This window comes from Trachemys scripta, chromosome 5 (genome assembly GCF_013100865.1).
Source record: "Trachemys scripta elegans isolate TJP31775 chromosome 5, CAS_Tse_1.0, whole genome shotgun sequence".
Classification (NCBI taxonomy): domain Eukaryota; kingdom Metazoa; phylum Chordata; order Testudines; family Emydidae; genus Trachemys; species Trachemys scripta.
In genome coordinates this window covers 19,867,700-19,888,034 of record NC_048302.1, presented here as the reverse complement: position 1 = coordinate 19,888,034, position 20,335 = coordinate 19,867,700, and the positions used below count along the sequence as shown (strand labels likewise).

The following is a 20,335-nucleotide window of genomic DNA, read 5'->3' as shown; positions in this document are numbered from 1 at the left end:
AGTCCATGCATCAGAAGTTAAAAAGTCAAAATGGCAGCCAAGTGTACTCTGATCAAGCTCAAAGATAGTTTTGACCATGTTAGGTGCAGTAAATAATCCAAAATGAAAGGCCTACTTCCTCTGACCTTCCCAGATGGAGAATCTTTTCCCTGTCATTAAATAGGTTCTCTTGGTATGAAGCCTCTTTCTCTTCAACAGGAGATTTTGGGTTTCTTCAGAACAGATTTCCCTTGCAAGAACTATCTTGCCACTAATGATTGCTTGGCTGGCATACTGCTGCTTACCTGGGGTTGGGGAAGGATCAGTGGCTGCTCCAAAACCACCACTGCCAGCAATTCAGGGTCCTTCTTAGACAATCAGACCATGTCTGGTCGGTGGCATGGGCCTATAGTACTCCATAGGTAGTCCTAACAATATTAACCCCTGCCCACCCTTAAAAGCAAGGAAAAAGGGCTGGACGAGATAGAGCAAATGCTATGTAACTGTTAAGATCCCATATCTTATAACCTACTGGAGTAGAGTGAACGTCATTTTTGGATGCCAGAAAGATTCTCCCACTTGTAAATGTATAAAGCTCCTGGCCAAGATTTTAAAATATGAGTAGATTAAATTAATCAAATAGGAGCTGCTGGGTGTTCAACACCTCTTATAATCATGCCACTTATTGAGTTGCCTATAGATATGGGAGCCTAATTGACAGCATCTATTTTTAAACCTGTGGCTCCTATTTCTAGTCCTGCAGGACTGTGAAATATCAGACCTTAAACTAGTCACTCATCCCGGACTAAAGAGTGCCATTCCTGGGCCATGTGCCAGTGAAGTTTTCGGAGACATATTGTATGCTTTGGAGGAAAGAAGCACTCTCCCTACCCCCAGTTAACAGCAAATGTTCAAAGCTTCTCAGATGTCTGGAACGTAAGATTTAGTCACAAAGAAGATGAATTAATGGTAGAAAAACAGTCAGGCAGTCAAGGGTACATGGTAAATGCAATTTATCATATGACTAGCTGCTATACAAGCATGGTATCTATCTGGGTTTTTGTTGTTTTTTTTCTTCTCTCTCTACTTTATATAAATTCAGGTAGAAAATGCTACACTTTGGGATTAATTCCAGGTCCCATTCAATTTTCTTCTTCTTCTTTCCCTTGTCCCCTTTTTCCCTTGTATCTTTTCTGTCTGTCTCTCCCTCCTCCTTCCCGGTTAAAAGGCAGAAAAACTAAGGGAAATCTAGTATCAATCAACAACATGGATGAAAACCAAGTACTCAAGCGTCTGGAAATTCCAAAGGTTAAGGTCCCTATTTCAACACTGATTCAGCCACATGTGTAGTATTATCTATTCCCATTTTCCGTGTTAAATATGAACTGTAGTGGATTTAAGTTTATTATTGATATATACCATGAAACATACAGTATATGCACTGAGGCTGAAGAACTGTTGCAACAGAAACTTTAATTTAGGGAATTCTCTGATAGTTGAGGGGAGCTGGAAGAAAAATATTTAAACAAAACAACAAAAACATTTGCGAAAAATGTTGAAGATGTTTTCATTTCACTGGTTCAAAATGGAACAATTTTTATTTTTAATTAAAAAAATGAGTTTTCAATCTTTAGAATTTGATATTTTTAATCCCCCTCCCCCCTTTTCTCCTTCTTATAGTAATGTGCATAATGTTCAGGGTGTGGGGTAGGGGTTGTTTTGTTTTTGATTTATTATTTGTTGTTCTTTGACAGTAGTGTCACTTGTCCTTTTTCCCCCTTTTTCTGCTCTGTGACTTTTCAAACCGTCAAATACATTTCCATTCCTGTTTTGTAGACCACAAAAAATTGGATGGTACAATCAAATATATAAGCTCCTTAACGTAAGCTTATCAACAGTTAGCCTGAATTAATGCATCATCCTTTGAGGTTAGCTCATCATTAACCAAAATATATTTCAATTAATGCTCTCGTTCAACTCCCTAACACCAATGGAAAAATTCAGAATAGGGTAGTTTGGTTGGTTTGAGAATTCTTTGTTTTACAGATAACTAATGGGAGGGAACTGCACTGATCTGAGAGTAGGGTGAAAGAGGAGAGAGATTGTGTTATTGAATCATCATGCTAAACATCATTGCTCACTTCAGCTTAAATCCTAAATTAATAAATATCAACAACCTTCTAGAAATATGGATATTTAGCCCAACACTTGAAGTAGAACTGAGACTTTTTCAGATTCCAGCCTGAGTTATGCTTCTATGGTGTACAGTACATATCCATAATTAATAGGCTCCGTCACTGCAGCCATCACTGTGTCAGAAAGGATTACTGCGGTAGATATGTAAAGCTTTCTTGATAAGAATTTGAACAGCATCATATGTTATACAACTGCTTTCCTCATCAACAGTACAAACAAAATAGTCTTTTGAGTAATCAGCCAGTGAATATTTATGACAAGTGCATTCACCTTTTCTGCAGCAGCTGAATCAGGTGATATTTTTCATCTGGGCAGAATGTGAGGTGGTTTTGAGGTCTAAAATGATATTACAGAAGGATGGGTTAATGACTGTATACCACCCTGGGAAAACTAAATGCTCAATTAGGAGCAGTGATTACCTTATAATTCTCTTTTATCTCTAGTAAAATGCCAGAAGCAAGCAGGATTTAATTTTATTATCATTATCAGGTAGTATAATCTCTCTATCAACCAAAGCTGGTCTGATTATTCATTGTGAATGTAAACTTTGTATCCATTTCTGAATATTCTTGTTTTTCATAAGTGCGGATGAACAGTTTTCAGTCTCTAGATAGTTGATGTTTGCTACTTATTTTTCATGTGATTTTTCTCTACAACCTGCAGGTTGACTTGGTACTAATGAATCAGTCCATGCTATGCATTGGAGTACCTCCAGCCTGTTTGTTCACAGATATATTAACAAACCTGGCCAAGACTTTCAGCTGGTATAAATCAATCTAACTCCCTTGAAACTATGCTGATTAACACTAGCTGAGGATCTGTCCCTTTGTACTTTATTTAATTATTTAATAATGTCTTTGTCACTGATATACCTCCTTTTCATTTGCATTCTTGCAAAACTTTGGTTGTGTTTTGAAAAGTAAGGTTGGGCAGCTGGTAGGCTGAACCAACTTAAAAAAGCCCTGGATGCCACCAAATAACAGAATGCCCTCCAAATTGTATAAAATTTGTACTGCTCATTCAAACAATATCATTAAGAGTTTGACCTAAGTAAAGTTTTCCTTGGCCTTTAAATTAACTTTTTTCATAATGATAATCTCACTCATTTCTTAACGTACTGCTGGTAGCCATTATCATCTGATTGGGATGCAGATGAGTTGGTTTTCTCACCCTGCCTACATCAGCACTAGAGTTTTTTTTAAATAGCTAGCAGTCGGGTCAATGGGACTAATTTCAAATACACAGTTCCTCAAATATGGTCTCATGAACAAAGCAGTTGCACACTAAAATGCATTAGAGAGAGAGTCAAGGGGTGGGTTTACATTACCAAAATTAAGACCTGTAATTCATCACCGATTAATTATGGATTTGGGCTTGCACTATGGAGCTAAATATAGCAGCAAGTGGGTGGGTCTCAGAGCCCATACTCCAGACCAAACAGGAATGTCTACACTGCTATTTCTAGCTCCATAGTGCAAGCTCTAGAACCCTAGTCAGTAGCCCTGGATTCTGAGACTCATTAGGGGCGGGGAGGGTTGTTTTTGCAATGTAGATGAACCCTAAGTGATTTGCCCAAAGTCATATAGGAAATCTATGGCAAAGCTGGGAACTGAACTCTGATCAGAGTCCAGTCCTAACACTTAAACACAAGGTCATCTCTCCTAACTCAGTAGTTGAGATTAGCTAATCGTATCTACACTCTTACTAACGGTACCTAGATTTTAATGTCTGGGTGATTGGGAAGAGTATTTACAAAAGGAGAACCCCTGATACTCACTTCTCAGATTCTTTCAAAAGAGCCAAAGCTGCTTGATGTTTGGCACATGGTATTCCACCTGTCACATTTGTTGCGTGGAAAGAGATGTCATGGAGTAGCATATCCGTTTCTTTACAGATAGGGTTTGACTTTGTGACTTATCATCGAAGTTGAAGAGCTGATTCTATATTCATGTAACCTTGCGTCAAAAGTGTTGGTTGTATTTTAAAAATCTAATACTAAATATTGGTGACACAGGGTGGAGAGAAGGCAGTAACACTGGCTCTAGTACCAAGACTGTAATGAGGATTCTTTATATTGGTGACAATAAATAGCTCTCCTACATTCTTTGAAATGACCATAGATCTGATTTAAAAAGAAAAATCTCATTTCTAGTTGTCTGGTTAGCAAATGCAGGATGAGAATCACCTGTGCAACAAAAATTAACAGCTTTGTGTGTGCCTCTACTGAGACATCTGCAGCACCAGCCACTTACCAGATTTTTGTGCAGAAGGAATTTACCCATGAAAAAGAGGGTTCCATGGAACAATGTAGAAATATCCTACTATCAGATAGTCTATGCAGGAAAGGTGAGTTGACACTATCCATTCAATGGTAGCACCTATTCTTTGGCATATTTTTCAAAGAAGATAATCTCTAGCGATTAGAGAGCTAAAGCAATGGAATTAACAACCATCATCATTTTGTAGCACTTACACAACAGTTTTCATCTGGTGATCCCAAAGTGTTTCATTAAGATAGGTAAGCTTCATTATTGTCATCCTCCTTTTACAAATGGGGCAACTGAGGGACAAAGACATCAAGAATTTACCCACCATTGCACAGTTTGTCAGTAGCAAGGTGAGGAATAATACACAAATTTCCTTAGTCTATCTGGTGCCCTATCCAATAAATGAATCTATCTCCCTAGATGTGTATCAAGATGCAACCATACATAGACTGAAAGATCACTGAGAAGAATAATCTTATCAACAAAGAGCATCCCAAGTCTTAATGTCCACTGGGTCTGTTAATATTTAACATATTGCATTGCTTTGTTAGATTAATAGGTTTTCAAGGCCAGAAGTAGTCTAGTCTGACTACCTCATAACACAGATTAGAGAATTTCACTCAGTAATGACAGCATCAAGCCCATAACTTTTGGTTAAGCCAGAACATAAGTTTTAGGAAAACCGAAGTTCTCCCACTCATTTCTCTCTCTCGAGTGGGTGAGAGGAGCCAATGGCTATTGGTATGGAATTGAAATCTGACAAAACTTGTCCTAATTTAGGTCACCTTTCTCCAGGTATTCTCATGATATATGTAGATACCTGAGGAGGTTTAAATAATTTAGTGCACTCTTGGCCAATCTTTATCTCTATTCAAAAAGTTCCTGTCTAACTGGCTGTTAAGTAACCCAGAAACATGGTAAATATGTAAAACTTTAACTCAGGAGTTAAAGCAGGAGCAGCTAGTTTATCATTTGCATAAAACTAGGCATGTTTGTAACAGTTCAGATAATCTTGTTGCTTCTTAAATTGACATTGAAGTGCCAAAAAACAAACAAACACAAAGAAAAAAACCCTTAACCTCCCTGATTAGACTGAATTTAATTTTCCCAATTTAGACATTAAATAGAAGCTGTAATTAGCATCTGACAATCTTTTGAAACTTTATTTTTAGGATGTGCATGTACTTTATCCGTGTTAAACCATTCTTCAAATATTTAGTAATACTTCAAACATTGCTGACTTATCTATATATATAAATAGTGTGGTTGCAGCCATGGATTCCTAAAATGGCCTCTGGTTTGTTGTATTTTACTTCCAGAGGTTCAACTCATGGAATATTAATGTTTTAAACAAGCTTGCTCCCAAGCCTGGCTCTTTTAAATAACTTATGTGTATTATTTAGATATGTGACTGTTCTATGGCTGCATTACATTGCATTGCATTTTAAATTGTCTAAGGACTCTGCTGTCTCTGAAGCCAGGCAGCCATTTTGTGCTCAGGTAAGTATAGATTCTCAGAAGGGAGAGAGACAAAGTGTTCTCTCATGGGGACTGTATGTTTGTTCCTTTCTGTTCTGGTCTTCTGTTTTCAAATGAAAATAAGTTATTTGAACTGTAAGCATCAGTTTTAACTCTGCAACTGGCCCTTTGCAGTAGGGTTGTTGTTTAGTGCTGTGACACTCCAAAACTTTTTTATATACTGGATAGGTATACCATAACTCAAAGGCAGGTGCTGAAGACTTTTTTAACCATAAGGCCCTATAAACTCAAATAGCTGGTGGATATCCAGTGAGCATTTAGCACATAGCTAAATGAAAGGATATTTGTAGGCTGAGAGAACTGGGATTATTTAGTCTGCAGAAGAGAAGAATGAGCGGGGGATTTGATAGGTGCTTTCATCTACCTGAAAGGAGGTTCCAAAGAGGATGGATCTAGACGGTTCTCAGTGGGACCAGATGACAGAACAAAGAGTAATGGTCTCAAGTTGCAGTGCGGGAGGTTTAGGTTGGATATTAGGAAAAACTTTTTCACTAGGAGGGTGGTGAAGTACTTGAATGGGTTACCTAGGGGGAGGTGGTGGAATCTGCTTCCTTAGAGGTTTTTAAGGTCAGGCTTGACAAAACCCTGGCTGGGATGATTTAGTTGGGGATTGGTCCTGCTTTGAGCAAGAGGTTGGACTAGATGACCTCTTGAGGACCCTTCCAACCCTGATATTCTATGATTCTAGGAAAAGGAAAGGGTGCAGATACTGTAGGCACAATGACTTAAGCAGTTACAACTAAAGATGAACATAAACAGCTCATTCTTAGGAAAGGTGTACACAGAATGAGCCAGCAGGCTCCATTACAACTCTTTGTGTATGAAAAAAATATAATTCATGTATTTTGTTTTCATTATTATTTAAAGCTAAACACAGTCAATGGCCATTGTGTCTACCAAGTAACATGCTATGGTTGTGTTTGATTTTTTTTTTAAAGGAAGTAAATTTATGTACAACTTGGACCTAGGTTTTTACTAAATAGCTAATGCAGCTAAGTTTAGGAATTCAAAAGTATGTGCTTCTCCAAAGACTGTTGTATTATGGTGATAACATTACTTTCAGTCTCCAACAAAAGAAACAAAGAAAAGCACTGTATGTTGCAGTCTGATAACTTAGCCTCCCCTTCTCTGCATGTGTCATTTAGTATGAAACTGCTCTTGGAGATGTACAGTGTTAATTAGAATAGGAAACAATATGGTGATTGAGTGAGAAAATCAACTGAAAATAATTAAGTACTGTTTTTAAGTGATTCTTTTTAACACTAACCCATACATAAAATTCTTCCCACATTTTATCACTTTAGGACATACCATGAGCATAGCTCAGGAAAAGTTGAAATGAATATTAAGTTAGGGTGGCCTACAGGGATCTACCCAACACTGAGTAGAATACCTTTTCAAGATAAACAGAACAGTGTTTTTGTCTCTGTACTATACACAAATTAGCATTTTGATGGGCTTTTGATGTTCCTAGATATCCGTGGAATACAAGAATTTTTGGACAAAGTATCTCAGCAGGGAATGGATGTAGCACTGCAGAAGGTAGAGAATAACATCAATAAAATGATCACAGGGCTCTTTGCCACCATGCGAATAGAAGAACTGAACCGCTACCGGGACACTCTGAGACGGGCCATTCTTGTAATGAACGCATCGACAGCCAAGTCCTTCATTACAGAGGTAAGTGATCAGCAGTGTTAATTTTATTCTACCCTCTATGCCCCCAACTTTGTTTACTGAAATTTAAAAATACTTTATCAATGAATAATTTTACCTGACATCTTATAAAATACAGTAAATAGATTCACTTTATGTGACTTCTTGTAAAAATAAATACTTGAGTATGTATGCTTGATTCTCTCTCAAAAAACAAACAAAAACATAAAACACTTGCTAATGATGGTTTTATGGTTCATATGAGTGCATCCAAAGGAAAGTATACCTGTGCCCCTTATGAGCAATATATTACAAAAAATACAAGCGAATTATCTTTAGAACCTTGTTAACATTCATGTCTGTTGTACTGCTAATTCCCTGCTCATCTCATTTATTCCTTAGCATCCACTGTACTGCTGAAAGTAGTTATATTTTTATTTAATTACATATATTTTGGATATGGGTGTGTTTATCTGATTGACGCATTGAAACTTGCTGGGTTTTTATAAAATTAAGCTTAATAATGACCTAGTAGAACTTATAAGACAGGTTGGAAATTGGGATCATAGGTTTAAGTTAAAAGGATACTATACTCATGAAGAATTTAAACTGCTAAAATACAGTAGTATTGATATATTTAAGAAAAAGTTGGATTACTGCATCAAATTTAACTAATTAAAGGAGTTTTGTGTTGGAAGTAGCTGACTGCCATATTGGTGGGATCGGTGTTTTGTTGGTTGGGGGTGCAGCAGGTTTGTTTTGTCTTTTAATGATCTTCCCTTTTCTTCAGAAGATAGGGTTTGTGGGTTTGTGGGTTTTTTTTATTTTTTGTGGTGTGGGGCATGGGAAAGTGAGAGAAAAATTGTTTTTAATTTTGAACACAAATTATGGATATGTTAGAGATGGTATAATTGTCATGGTAACATAATGGTATAATAGTTCCAGACATTCAGAATGTATGGCGTACTATTGGTGTTACACGACTTTGCAGTTGTTGGCATTTGAGAAACTGGAGACTTCTTAATGGCAACCAATATGAGTGAGATTTTCAGGAGTCTGTGACTTAAGAGGACAAGTCCTATTAGCTTACAATGGAAATTGTGCTCCTAAGTGTCCTAGATACTTTTGAAAATCCCACCCTATTTGTATATATATTTTATTAATGGCATGAGTGGACAGCTCCATGCTCCAGAAGTGCATGACAAAGATATATTCTTTCCCTCACCATCAACATATGGCTCAAAATAAACATGTTGTTTGTCTATCACACAAAAATATACTCTTTTTTTACATTTAACAATAATCTCTTTCATGCTGGATCTGTTTGTAGGCAGCATTGTTTACTCAGAGGGTTGGGAAAAGAGAAACAGGAAGGAATGGAATAAGCTATGCCAGCAAAAGGCCTGGTCTATGCTAGACAATTAATTTGGTTTAACTACGCCCACACCCCTGAGCATCATAGTTAAGCTGACCTAAGTCCCCATGTAGACTGCACTAAATGTAAGAATTCTTCTGTTGACATGGCTACCGGCTCCTGTGGAGGGGGTTACCTATGTCAATGAGAGAACTCCTCCCATTGGCATAGGTAGTATCTACAACAAAGTGCTACAGCAGTGCAGTTGCAAACCTTAAGGGCTTGTCTACACAGATCGTTGTTCATGAGTAACTTCATTCGTGAACACTTCCCAAGTGCATTAAGGTAAAGTGAATTAAGGTCACTTGAATTATGAATCTGTGTGTCCATTCAAGGGTTTAATGCAGTTCAACTAATCATGTTAATTGACACCTTTAGTTAATTTGGATTAATTTTCCTAAGTGTCCCCCTGTAGACAAACCCACTTTTATTCCAAAGTAAGAATGCCTTGTTCATGTTCAGCTTGGGTTAACCACTTGGGTTAAGCTAAACAGGAAGAAAACACTCTTATTCCACGTTAAGACTGTTCACATGTGGAGTTAATCAAGAACAACTCCATGTGTAGACAAGCCCTAAGCCTTTATGGCTTGCCTGGCCATGACGTGCAGCTGTTGGTTCATCTGGGCTTCTTAACTTAAGTATTTAATGTTCTCATGGTTCAGCTGAGGACATGCCATAACTGTAATAAGCATGACTTTGATTGCAGTGCAAATATCACCTTTTCCAGAATAAATAGTCACACATGATCCTGTGTAAATTGACAGTCTGCAAATTAGAGATTCCTTGAGGTAGAGTTTATCTTTGCTTTAACTTTTTGATATTTTTGTTTCTTGAAAGCAGCAATGCTTTTAGTTATGTCTTTGCTGATCCGTGCTTTCTGTCTAGCCTTTGTATCCATGGAGCTTGCAACGATGAGGTCACTACTTAGAGAATGTTCAGAAAGAAGAAGGGGTTTAAGGTTTAAATGCCTTTCTCCCATTTTGTAAATAGCGTTTAGCCCTCCCGGGTGTTACGCCCCGATGTATGTATAGAGAGCTATCATAACCCTTCTCAACCTTTATTTTGCTTGGCTAAACAAGCCAAACTCTGTAAGCCTCCTTTCATATTATAGGCCAGGGGTAGGCAAACTATGCCACTCAGGCCAAAGGCGGCAGGTGAGCTGATTTTCAGTGGCACTCTCACTGCCCGGGTCCTGGCCACCGGTCTGGGGGGGCTCTGCATTTTAATTTAATTTTAAATGAAGCTTTTTAAACATTTTAAAAACCTTATTTACTTTACAGACAACAATAGTTTAGTTACATATTATAGACTTATAGAAAGAGACTTTCTAAAAACGTAAAAATATATTACTGGCACGCAAAACCTTAAATTAGAGTGAATAAATGAAGACTCAGCACCCCACTTCTGAAAGGATGCTGACCCCTGTTATAGGCCCTCTATTCCCTTCATCGTTGTAGTACCTTTTCTCTGCATCTGTTCCGGTTTGAATCCATCTTTCTTTCATTTGGGTATATGTAATATTGTCAATGCTTTGTGGAATGGCATTAATACTTCTCTATCTGTACTGTAAATATCTCTCCTGATACAACCTAGGATTGCATTTTTTTTTCAGCTACATTACATGGATGGCTCATAGTCATCCTGTGATTGACTAATATACCTGGGTCTCTCTCGTCCTCCGTTAGTTCCAAGTGAAGAGCCCCCAGCTTGTGGCAGAATTCTTGTTAACCTCCAAGTGCATTACAAAGCATTACATTTCATCCCATCCTGTCCTCTAGGTCAGACAATTCTGCCTATATAATATTGTAATCTTCCTCTATATTGTCAATGCCTCTCAAGTTTGTGTCAGCAGCAAATTTCATTAGCACACTGTCAAATACTTTATTGAAGTCCAGATAGGTTAGATCTGCTGCATTCCCTTATCTAAGAAATCAGTTATCTTATGAAAGAAAGATATGAGGTTAGTCTGGCATGATATACTTTTGGTAAACCCATGTTGGATTTTATCCCATTTTATCATTGTGTTAGTGCCCAGTGAGGTGGGCCCCAATCCGCTTTAATCCTGCTGATTCTGAGCACCAGGGCTTTGGAGCTGTGCTCCGGCTCTGCTCCAGCTCCAGGCAAAAACCTGCAGCTTCACTGCTCCGGAGCTGCTCTGCGCACCAGCTCCGGAGCAGACTACAGCCAGTATTCTTGGCTAGAGTCTTTAGTCATACTTTTGGAATGCAGATCATTTTTCTAGCACCCTCTTCTGAGAGCTAAAACTCTATCTATGGTTCAAGTGGCTGGTGCTTGAGACTACTGCTGGTACCTTGACTTCCCAAATCATCAAGCTCAGCACAGTGAATAGCAATATATTTGTAAGTTTTGTCATTTTGTAATGTATTAGATAGAACATATAAAAAACATATGTTGTGCAAAGCTAATTGCTCATTTCAGTTATCAAATGTGAGAGCTGCTGTGAAAAAACAGACTAGGCTTTGCTTGTAAGAGAAATGCCTGTAAATTCCCATTGTATTAATCTCGGTATAAGCCATTTATTTGTTGTTCATGTTCACCATCAAGGCAGGGAAATGAAAATCGTATATAATTGTGTTAGGCATTTCTAGTATTAACTATGAATGATTTCTGCTTCTTACAATTCACCTCATGAACCTGTCAAATTAAAATGTCTTGTACTTCTACCATCCCATAACGATACATGTTGATCCCGAGAAACTGGTAGCATTGGGTGAAGGGGTTCAAATGAGCTACTCTGCAGCCTTCATAAATGAATAATTGCTTAATATTAACTTAATAATATACTTTTAAAATATTCAGGTGCAATGGAGTAAAGATAGAGAGGTGGCTAATAATTCTCTTATGGATTCCATGTGTTTACATGGGAAATGAATGTGTATAGAGTGGGTACAATTAAAGAATTGTTTATGCCATCATGCAACTTACCTTGACCATGTTTTTTGCAATATTCCCTATAACTAGGGTAATAAATATTTATATCCTTTGTTAAATGACCCTAAGGAAGGTGGTGAAGGTCCAGCTTTTAATGGGGTCCTCTGTTCTTGGCAACAGTGTGTGTTTTTAACTAAACATTTGACTAATTACTAAAGCAACTTGTTTTTTTATGCAGTGACATATGACAAATGATTGTAACAGGTTTCAACTTCAGCTCTGAACATGCAGTAAGGCTAAAATTATGTAGTTGTGAACTGAAGAAAGAACAGAAAAGGATGTACTCTAGAGAGCTGCGCTAAAAGCAGGTTTATTTCTTTAAAATGCCTATTTACAAAGTCACAGTAGAGACAGGTTGACTTTGTCTACACTTGGTTCACCCATCCTTTTACTGGTGCAGAGTTCACAGAAGCTCAGCCTTTTTTTCACTTCATTCTGTGTGCGGTGTGTATTGTATTTCCCACACATCCCATGGGACATCATCGTGATGTTTGGATGTGTAATTCTGTAAAGGAAATCATTTTTCCCCTATCTGTTTCTAACTGTTATCTTTGGGCATCAGCACTGATTCAAAAATAAACACATGGGCAAAACTGAATTTAATTGAAAAGAAGTTAATACAGACAGAAAATGATGGGCCTGGTCCCAGTGGCAAAATCTCCATTGGCTTCAGTGGGAGAATGATTGGGCCCATTGATTTATTCAATCTAGAATGTAATGGAACTCCAATATTAAATAAGTTTCTAGGAGTTAGAGGTGGAAAGTCCACCTGGACCAGTATGTATTGAGCTTTTTTGTCAGAAGTGTGGGCTAGTAAACATGACACCAAACTGGGACTTGAGAGACCTGGGTTCTATTCCCAGCTCTGCCAACAATCTGCTGTGTGACTTTGAGCAAGTTACTTAACTGCTCTGTATTATTGTTCTCCCCATTTGTAAAAGAGTGTAACACTGCTCACCTTTTGTGAAGTGTTTTGATATTTGCAGATGAAATGTACAGAGTAAACAGTAATATTATTATGGGCCAAGGGGATATGTGTGCATCCATATTTGCATTAGGACAGAATAAGCATGCACCTCCTTGTGTCACTTGGATTAAATGTTGGTGAAGACTGTGAGACCTCTCTACTAGTAGAACAGTTTCTGCTAGTTAATTGATTTAGAAGCAGCAATGCACTGGAGGGGTCTCTTCACATTTCATGAAAAGTACTGCGACAGGCTGCTGGGTTTCCCAGAACTGTGAGCCACTGTGTTACGCCTCTCAGCCTCAGCAAGTGAGAGCTTTGCTGCTGCTATGCTGTGTGTCAGATTCCTGACACACCGGTTTATCTGCCTTGACAACAAACTCTCCAAGACTGTGCCAATCCTAACCTTGCCTAGCAAGTAACAATCAGAGAGGTCTATCTGCATTGCTCAGCCCCTCTAACTGTAGCACCCACAAAACCTTATCAAGTTCACTTCTCTTTTAAAGAAACAGTTCACAGCAGCTTATTACCTTAATGGGGGTTAACAAACCCTCTCTTTCAATCGAAGTACTGAGTTGGTTTATCATAGAAATAAAGTAAGTTTATTAATAAAAGGATATAGGTTTAAGTAATATCAAATTTAAGAAATAAAGATAGAAATGGTTTCAGGCAATCAAAAGTAAGAATACACTTCTGAATCTAACTTAAACTTAGAGTCCTTTGTGCAAATAAGTTTTTCTCGCCAGTCTTTCTTCCAGCATGGCTGACCAGGTTTTTTAGTCCAGACCCTTCACAGAGCTCAAAGTGCTCAGTTGCTTTGTCTCCTCGGGTGAAGGATGTCAAAATGGCTTTCTTTCTCTGGTTATATCCCCAAAGTTTTTCTTTGTTTTCAAAGTCAGGAAGCTCTCCTGAGGGCTCAGCTTGCTTCATCCAAGAGGGAGCTGATGCCATGTTAATGTTTGTAGTCTCCTCCCCATGTTGAGATATTTAAGTGGTTATCTCCCTCACTTGCTAGTTTGATGGCTTTGTTTACTTTTTATGGAACTGTGGTGAATGCGTCAGGCCTGACAAGAGTTACTGACAGAGTAGTGAACCACCAATGGGACTCTGAGTCACAAGTACTAAAGTGAAGAACGGGGTGAGGTGATTTTCCAGATTCTGGTGCAGTTCACCCACTGTCTGGATACTGTTAAATGATACCTGCTAGTTGCTAATTTATGTAAACGTGATAATTTCTCCATAGAGCCTAAAACAAGTGAAAACATTCCTAACTCTAATGAGCAGCGGACATGCATCATCAGTTCCATCTTTAGTGCATGCTATGGAAGGTTGTTTCATTCAAGGTCTATACTTATTTTTAATAGGTGTTACGTAAACACAGTATTGCAGTCTCTAAGGGCAGCAGGCATTCACAGAGCTCCTTTTTAGATGAAGGAGATGGTGGTGCTGGATGCTCAGAGGGCTATTGAAAACCTTTATTAGCATTGTGGATGATAAACATCCATGAAAATCTGAGCTGCTGGCCTTCTGGTCAGTGGCATAATTCATCAACCAGCAGCCCAGAAAAGATTGCTCCTGGCTAATTTGTTTTATGTTTCTGTATTTAACCCTAAATTTTTGAAATTTTGGATTCTGTGAGGGGGTGGGAAATAGACTGGGTGTGGTGTGGGTGAGCCAAAACCTCATAAAACAAAGGGAAAAATTGAAAAGTGCCTACATGACTCGAGCACCGATGGCCCATTTTCCAAAGCACCTAAGCTGCTTTTGAAAATTGGACTTATACTCCTAAATCAATTAGGCAACTTGAAAATTTTACCCTGTATGCTTATCTGTTACAACCCACTTCACATTGTTATATCCCTTTTCCTTGCCATATTTTGTCTTTGTTATTAAATTGTAATTTATTCAAGAGTTAATAACTCTGTATTAAATTTTAGCTGTGGCAATTAATTTTCAGAGGGTAAAATGAAATCTTGTCATCTGTGCATCTTTTCTTGCCCCTCCCATTTTTCTCTGTCTCTTTGATGATCTGTTTTTCAGGCTTGATTTTGCTCACTAATTTCAATTTGAGAGCTTTTTCCACGCTGTGCTCCTTTAAAAAGCAGTGTTGTCCTTTTCTAGCACTGTATCTTTTTGAGTAGGACTAATCCAATACCATATGGCCTGTTCTAAATTATTGTTATTAATAACAAACTGGATCTTTTTCTTCATCTGCTGTATTTCACTAGCCCTGAAGGCCAGTCTTTTCTCTGTTGTCTTCACAATAGCTGTAACTTTTACTGAAGGCTTAAAGTATCTTTCTTCAATAACTCCCAAATCCCTTTCCTGGTCAAGATTCTGAATGCATTGAAACCTCTTGTTTTAAATGAAGCAGTGGTACTCAGATGGGCAAGTATTTGCCAAAGATTTTTTTAAGAAGAAAAAGAAAAATTATGGTTCATGGATTTCTATTCCAGTCCAGATTCTTGACCCTTAAACTAGTACAGACTGACTACAGGCCATTCATCTGACAGGGGATCTCCAGAAATGAAAGTTGAATTTGCTTTTCCCCCAGTAGTGTGTGCCTATTGTGGCTTGATTCATGGAATGGTGTTGGAATAGATTTTGTACACACAGTCTCTTGCCACAGGTTAAAGGTTAGATGTTGGGGATTTTTGCTCTTAGGCAGGAGAGAGCTAGCGGGAGACGGCTTCTGTGCTAAAATACAAGCAACACAAAAGGGATTTGCACAGGATTAAGCTATAGAGACACCATCATCATGGCCTAAAGTACACAATCCTTCTCCTGTTTCAGTTTCTGTATGTGTGGGAAAGGGCTAAGAGGACAGCAGAGGTTCAGTTAATAAATCTTCATATTTCGTGTGGTCACAGAGAGAGCCTGAATTATAGTGCAATCCATCCTCCTGCTGAACTGTTGTGCAATGTTAGCATCTGCTGTGAAGAGGAAATAATATTTGGAACTCTCTGTGAGTGAAATATAGCACAGCACAAAGGGCCCACAATATGCTCTCTCTCTTGCTTCACACCTTCTTCAAGGGGTAAAGTGGAGCAGAAGGCCTTGCATAGGTCTTCTGCATTAGTATGAATTTTTTTATGATGATCCTGCTATGCAGCTGTGTCAGAAAAATATGACAGAACTCAGGAAGGGGACATGTCCCCTCCCCTCTTGGGCCAGCTTTGGGCCAGTCCATTCCTTGGTATAATTTACAACATCCTAAAGTCTCTTGTGTATTAACTGGGCTGCCAGTGGGCATAAAGGGCTCTTACATAATGCCTAGCACAGTCAGGCCAGGATTTTTGATTGGGGTCTCTAGGAGCTATTATAATAAAATTGTAATAATAATAATAGCAGCTAGAGATAACTGGGATGCAGAAATGCCTTGACCGCACCCCTGTCCCACCAACCATGCACCCCATGCTGGGAAGTTGAAGTGGCATAAAAACTTTCCTGGCTTTACACCACTGGAGGAATCACCTATACATGGGTGCTTCTACCATGACTGACTGTGCTGGAGCAGTGTAAAGAAATTCTCATAGAGGGGAGGATCGGGTGCCAATATGAATAAGGAGGTCCAACAAGGAGAGATTGTTTTGACTGTTTTCCTTTCCTTCTTTGGGAGATTTATGCTCTGTGTCTTAATGGGAATCAAACGTATGGTATGGCTGAATATTGGCCTGGCTGTTCTCCTTTTGTCAGCAGATAATAGAGTGTTTATAAATTCAAACCAATTTTCCATCTCTCTCAGGTCAGTAACAGAGCACACCGTTTATTGCATATTTTGCTAATAATGTTCACATATTCGTTCCATACACAGGGACATGTCTAGACTGTTGACTGCAACTATCCAGTTGTGTGTCATTTTACAATGTTGTTGTATTATCATAGAAAAAATTAATCAAATATTAAGTTTAAAAAATCATAATTTCATAGCTACACTGTGAAATGCATAATCTCAGAATCTGTTAAAAGTAAAATAAAATTTAGAGATGAACCCGCACTCAACCTCTGGAACAGGACCCACTTCCCTCGCCTGGCACTTTTAATCCTGTTAAGAACTTTATCTCTCTCTGTTTCTATTACAGGCCCAAACTAGAGTTGTGAATCTAAACTCCTTCTAAATTTGAGGAAATGAGAATTTCTAATTTGAAACTATTAGTGGAATTAGCGGATATTAAAAAGAAGAGAAGCTTTCATGTTTATGCATGGAATAGAAAAGCTCCTGAGTTTTTGTGAGGGGGTGTCATATTATTTTCAGTTGTTCAAACAACTGCTTGATAATATGCTTCAATAGATTCTTGTCTGTAATAACTCTTGGTTGTCAGAGATTCAACCTTTGTCACGCCTCCCTGTGAGAACTCGCCTGTTAGTGTAGGTGATATCTTTGGACCGAAATATAAACCCGCATCCTGACCACTTGTAACCATTAAAGTTCGGATGATCCTTTTTACCATTGTTACCACCAGCTGAATTTCTGCTTTGGTTAGTAATATTCTGCCACCTGATTAGCCTGCACTTTCTATTGCATACAGTAATCTTCCTTAGCTGTTATTCCAAACTGTTGTCTAGTGTTGCTGTGCTTTGTTAATTAACTACTGTGTTCCTCCTGAGAGGTGGCTGCTTTTTAGAGAAAGGTGAAATGGTAGCAAAAATTAGAAACGTGTAAATGAATCAATGTAATTTCTATACATAATAGAAATGGATCTCCCAACCGAAAATTATGGCTGGTATTTTCAAAGGAGCCTATGCAGTTGGGCATCTAATTCCTTCAGGGCCTTTTATAAATCCCATCCTACTAAACAACTGCAGAAAATCCCAACTGGCAAACACCACTTTTAACAAGCCACTTGCTGTCAGGGTGATGTCTTCTTACAAAACAATGAAAATCACTGACAACTGGGATTGATTAACATAAATGGAGATGAGACTTGTCAAAACAGTCCCCTCTACCCAGGCACAGATTCTTCTTCCTATGCCAGATTACCGGTATCCTGGCACAATTGTAATGTCTGCCGCTCAGCAGCGACAAGAAGTGTATCACATGGTATCTAGTGTCGGAGTCTTCCTAGATTGCTTCCAACCCTTACAACATTCCTCATTACCTTGAAAAATCAGTGTCGAATGCTTCTTAACACTGAAGTGCGTTTAGTTAACTCTAATTAATCTTATCCCTCTCTTAGACTGAAATAAGGGAAAACAGTAAGCATCAGTTCCTTTATTTTTAAAATTGTACTGAATGGCACTGAGAAGCAAGACCATGTTATCACTTTGTCCTAAACTGGAGATAGAAATCTATGCCCTTACTACAGGTATATTGAAACTTGCTTATTAAATGTCTCTTCACAAACTATTCCTGTGTTTTCTCCTTATCAATAAGAGCAAAATATGCTCCGTTACACTCTTTGTGATAGAGGAAGTAAGATAATAAACCAGATAGGAGGTTTACTCTGATACAATATTTTCAAGTAATTTATTTATTTCAATAAACTCTGGAAATATTTAGGTGGCTTGCATAATTTTAAATAATTATATTTTTATATTTTCATGGCCTAGTTGGATAAATATCTGTAAATAGATTTGGTTCAATAGAATATTAGTAAAAATGTTCAGTGCTGCATTAAAACCAGTTGCTTTTAGTATTCTTTAACAATGGAAACTCATGATTCAGTTTCCTTTTGTGGTATGCTATGCGTGTTTTAGAATCAGAGATGACATTCTTGAAGACTATTAAAAGAGAGAGGATTCTATTTTGGCAGTACTTATCAGAGAGTACTGGCTTTGTGGCCTCCATAAGGTAGCAAATAACTTTGGGACCGGACAATATTTCCTTCTCACCTCTCTCTCAATATTACCCTTTCCTAATTAGGATTTTATAGTATTTGGTTCATTTGTAAATTATTATGAAAAGTTTGTCTTCTGTCCTGTAGACTGTGATTTCAAATGGAAAATTACTATATGGTTGTGACTCATGCTAGGGTGTCCATAAACAAGAGCAACAACTGCCTCTTTTTTCCCTTCAGTTTGCAAAAAGTGCCACATTAGTTTTGTAAACACAAATTATCTATTGGGTCTCCATGTCATCCAGGTTAAGGACTTGATCCTGTACAAAGATCCAGCCAGGCAGAGCCCTCTACTTCCATGGAGAGCCCATTGACTTTGTCTCAACAAATGATTACCCAGTCAAGAGGCAAGCAACTGTTGACCAGCTGTGAGCGAAATAGCACAAAACTATTTGAACTCTTAGTCCTGTCTTAGCTAATTATTGCTCTTGACAAAATATTTCCAGGAGAACCCAGTTTGGGCCCTGAATAACAGAAAGTCTACTTAGATTGGGGATGCAATGTTTTAAGCCACTTGCAAACCCCACCCGTGCTGGCCTAGAGCTGGTCTGCATAGCCCCAAAAGCAAGTGATGCTAGGCTGAGGATACAATGCTAGGCCTGTCAGGAGATGCAACGAACCTTTACAACTCTGAGATCCTCTATTTCTGTAGATGCTGTGAAGAAAGTGAATGTTCTCTCCGATGGAAGGAATTTTAAATTTCAACCCCTTGTACCCAGTGCAGTTAATCTGACCCACTGATAGGCTCTGAGAGAAATAACAGTATAACATTTCTTTGCAGAATGGTGGAAATACCTGTACATTTTACAGATATCATATGCATCTCAGTTTACCTGTGTGACATTATCCTGCCTGGCTGACTAGAGTTACATCAAAGGAGGTTGGAAGTGTGAAACCAACAGGAAACAAAACAATGGCAAAGATAGGGTACAGTCCAGAGAATGCCAAGGGTCCGTGAGGAAACAATGGGGAAAGCTACTGACTGGGGAATAACCCCTGCCTGGCTCCAGCTAGTCTGGCAAGGTGGTACTCTTCCCGACCTAAACCCAGGGTCACAGAGGATGCTAAAACCTTTGATACACAGTTTAAGGATGAAGAGGAACTTGAGTGGGGTGTCAGCAGCAGCCCAGGGTGGAGCAAGACTGAAACACGGAGGGAATGTAGCATAGGGTTACCACACGTCCGGTTTTTCGGCAATCAAACCCCCGTCCGGGGGGAATTGCCAAAAAGCTGAACATGTCCGGGAAAATGCCGGCTGGGCACTTGCCCTCCCGTGGCGACTCTGCTCCTCCCCGGACTCTTCGGCTCTGTTTAAGAGCCGAGCTGCCCGAGCGCTATGGGCTTCAGGCAGCCCCCTTGCCTCCAGACCCCAGCCGCCGGCCGGGCACTTCCCCTCCCGGGCTACAGTGGCGCAGGGTCCGGAGGCATGGGGGCTGCCCAAAGCCGGTAGCGCTCGGGCAGCTCAGCTCTTAAACAGAGCCGAAGAGTCAGGGGAGGAGCAGAGCCTCCGGCCGCGGCGGCTCTGCTCCTT

At 38.9% G+C, this 20,335-nt stretch overlaps 1 protein-coding gene across 1 annotated transcript in view; it reads left to right on the top strand.

The window, feature by feature from the left end:
• The window catches only part of GRID2 (glutamate ionotropic receptor delta type subunit 2), a 1,042,513-nt gene that overhangs the window by 595,272 nt on the left and 426,906 nt on the right, over nt 1-20,335 (top strand). Inside the window, exon 4 of the mRNA XM_034772953.1 lies at nt 7,456-7,661. Coding sequence (XP_034628844.1) covers nt 7,456-7,661 — 206 coding nt within the window. The remainder of the gene's footprint in view (nt 1-7,455; nt 7,662-20,335) is intronic.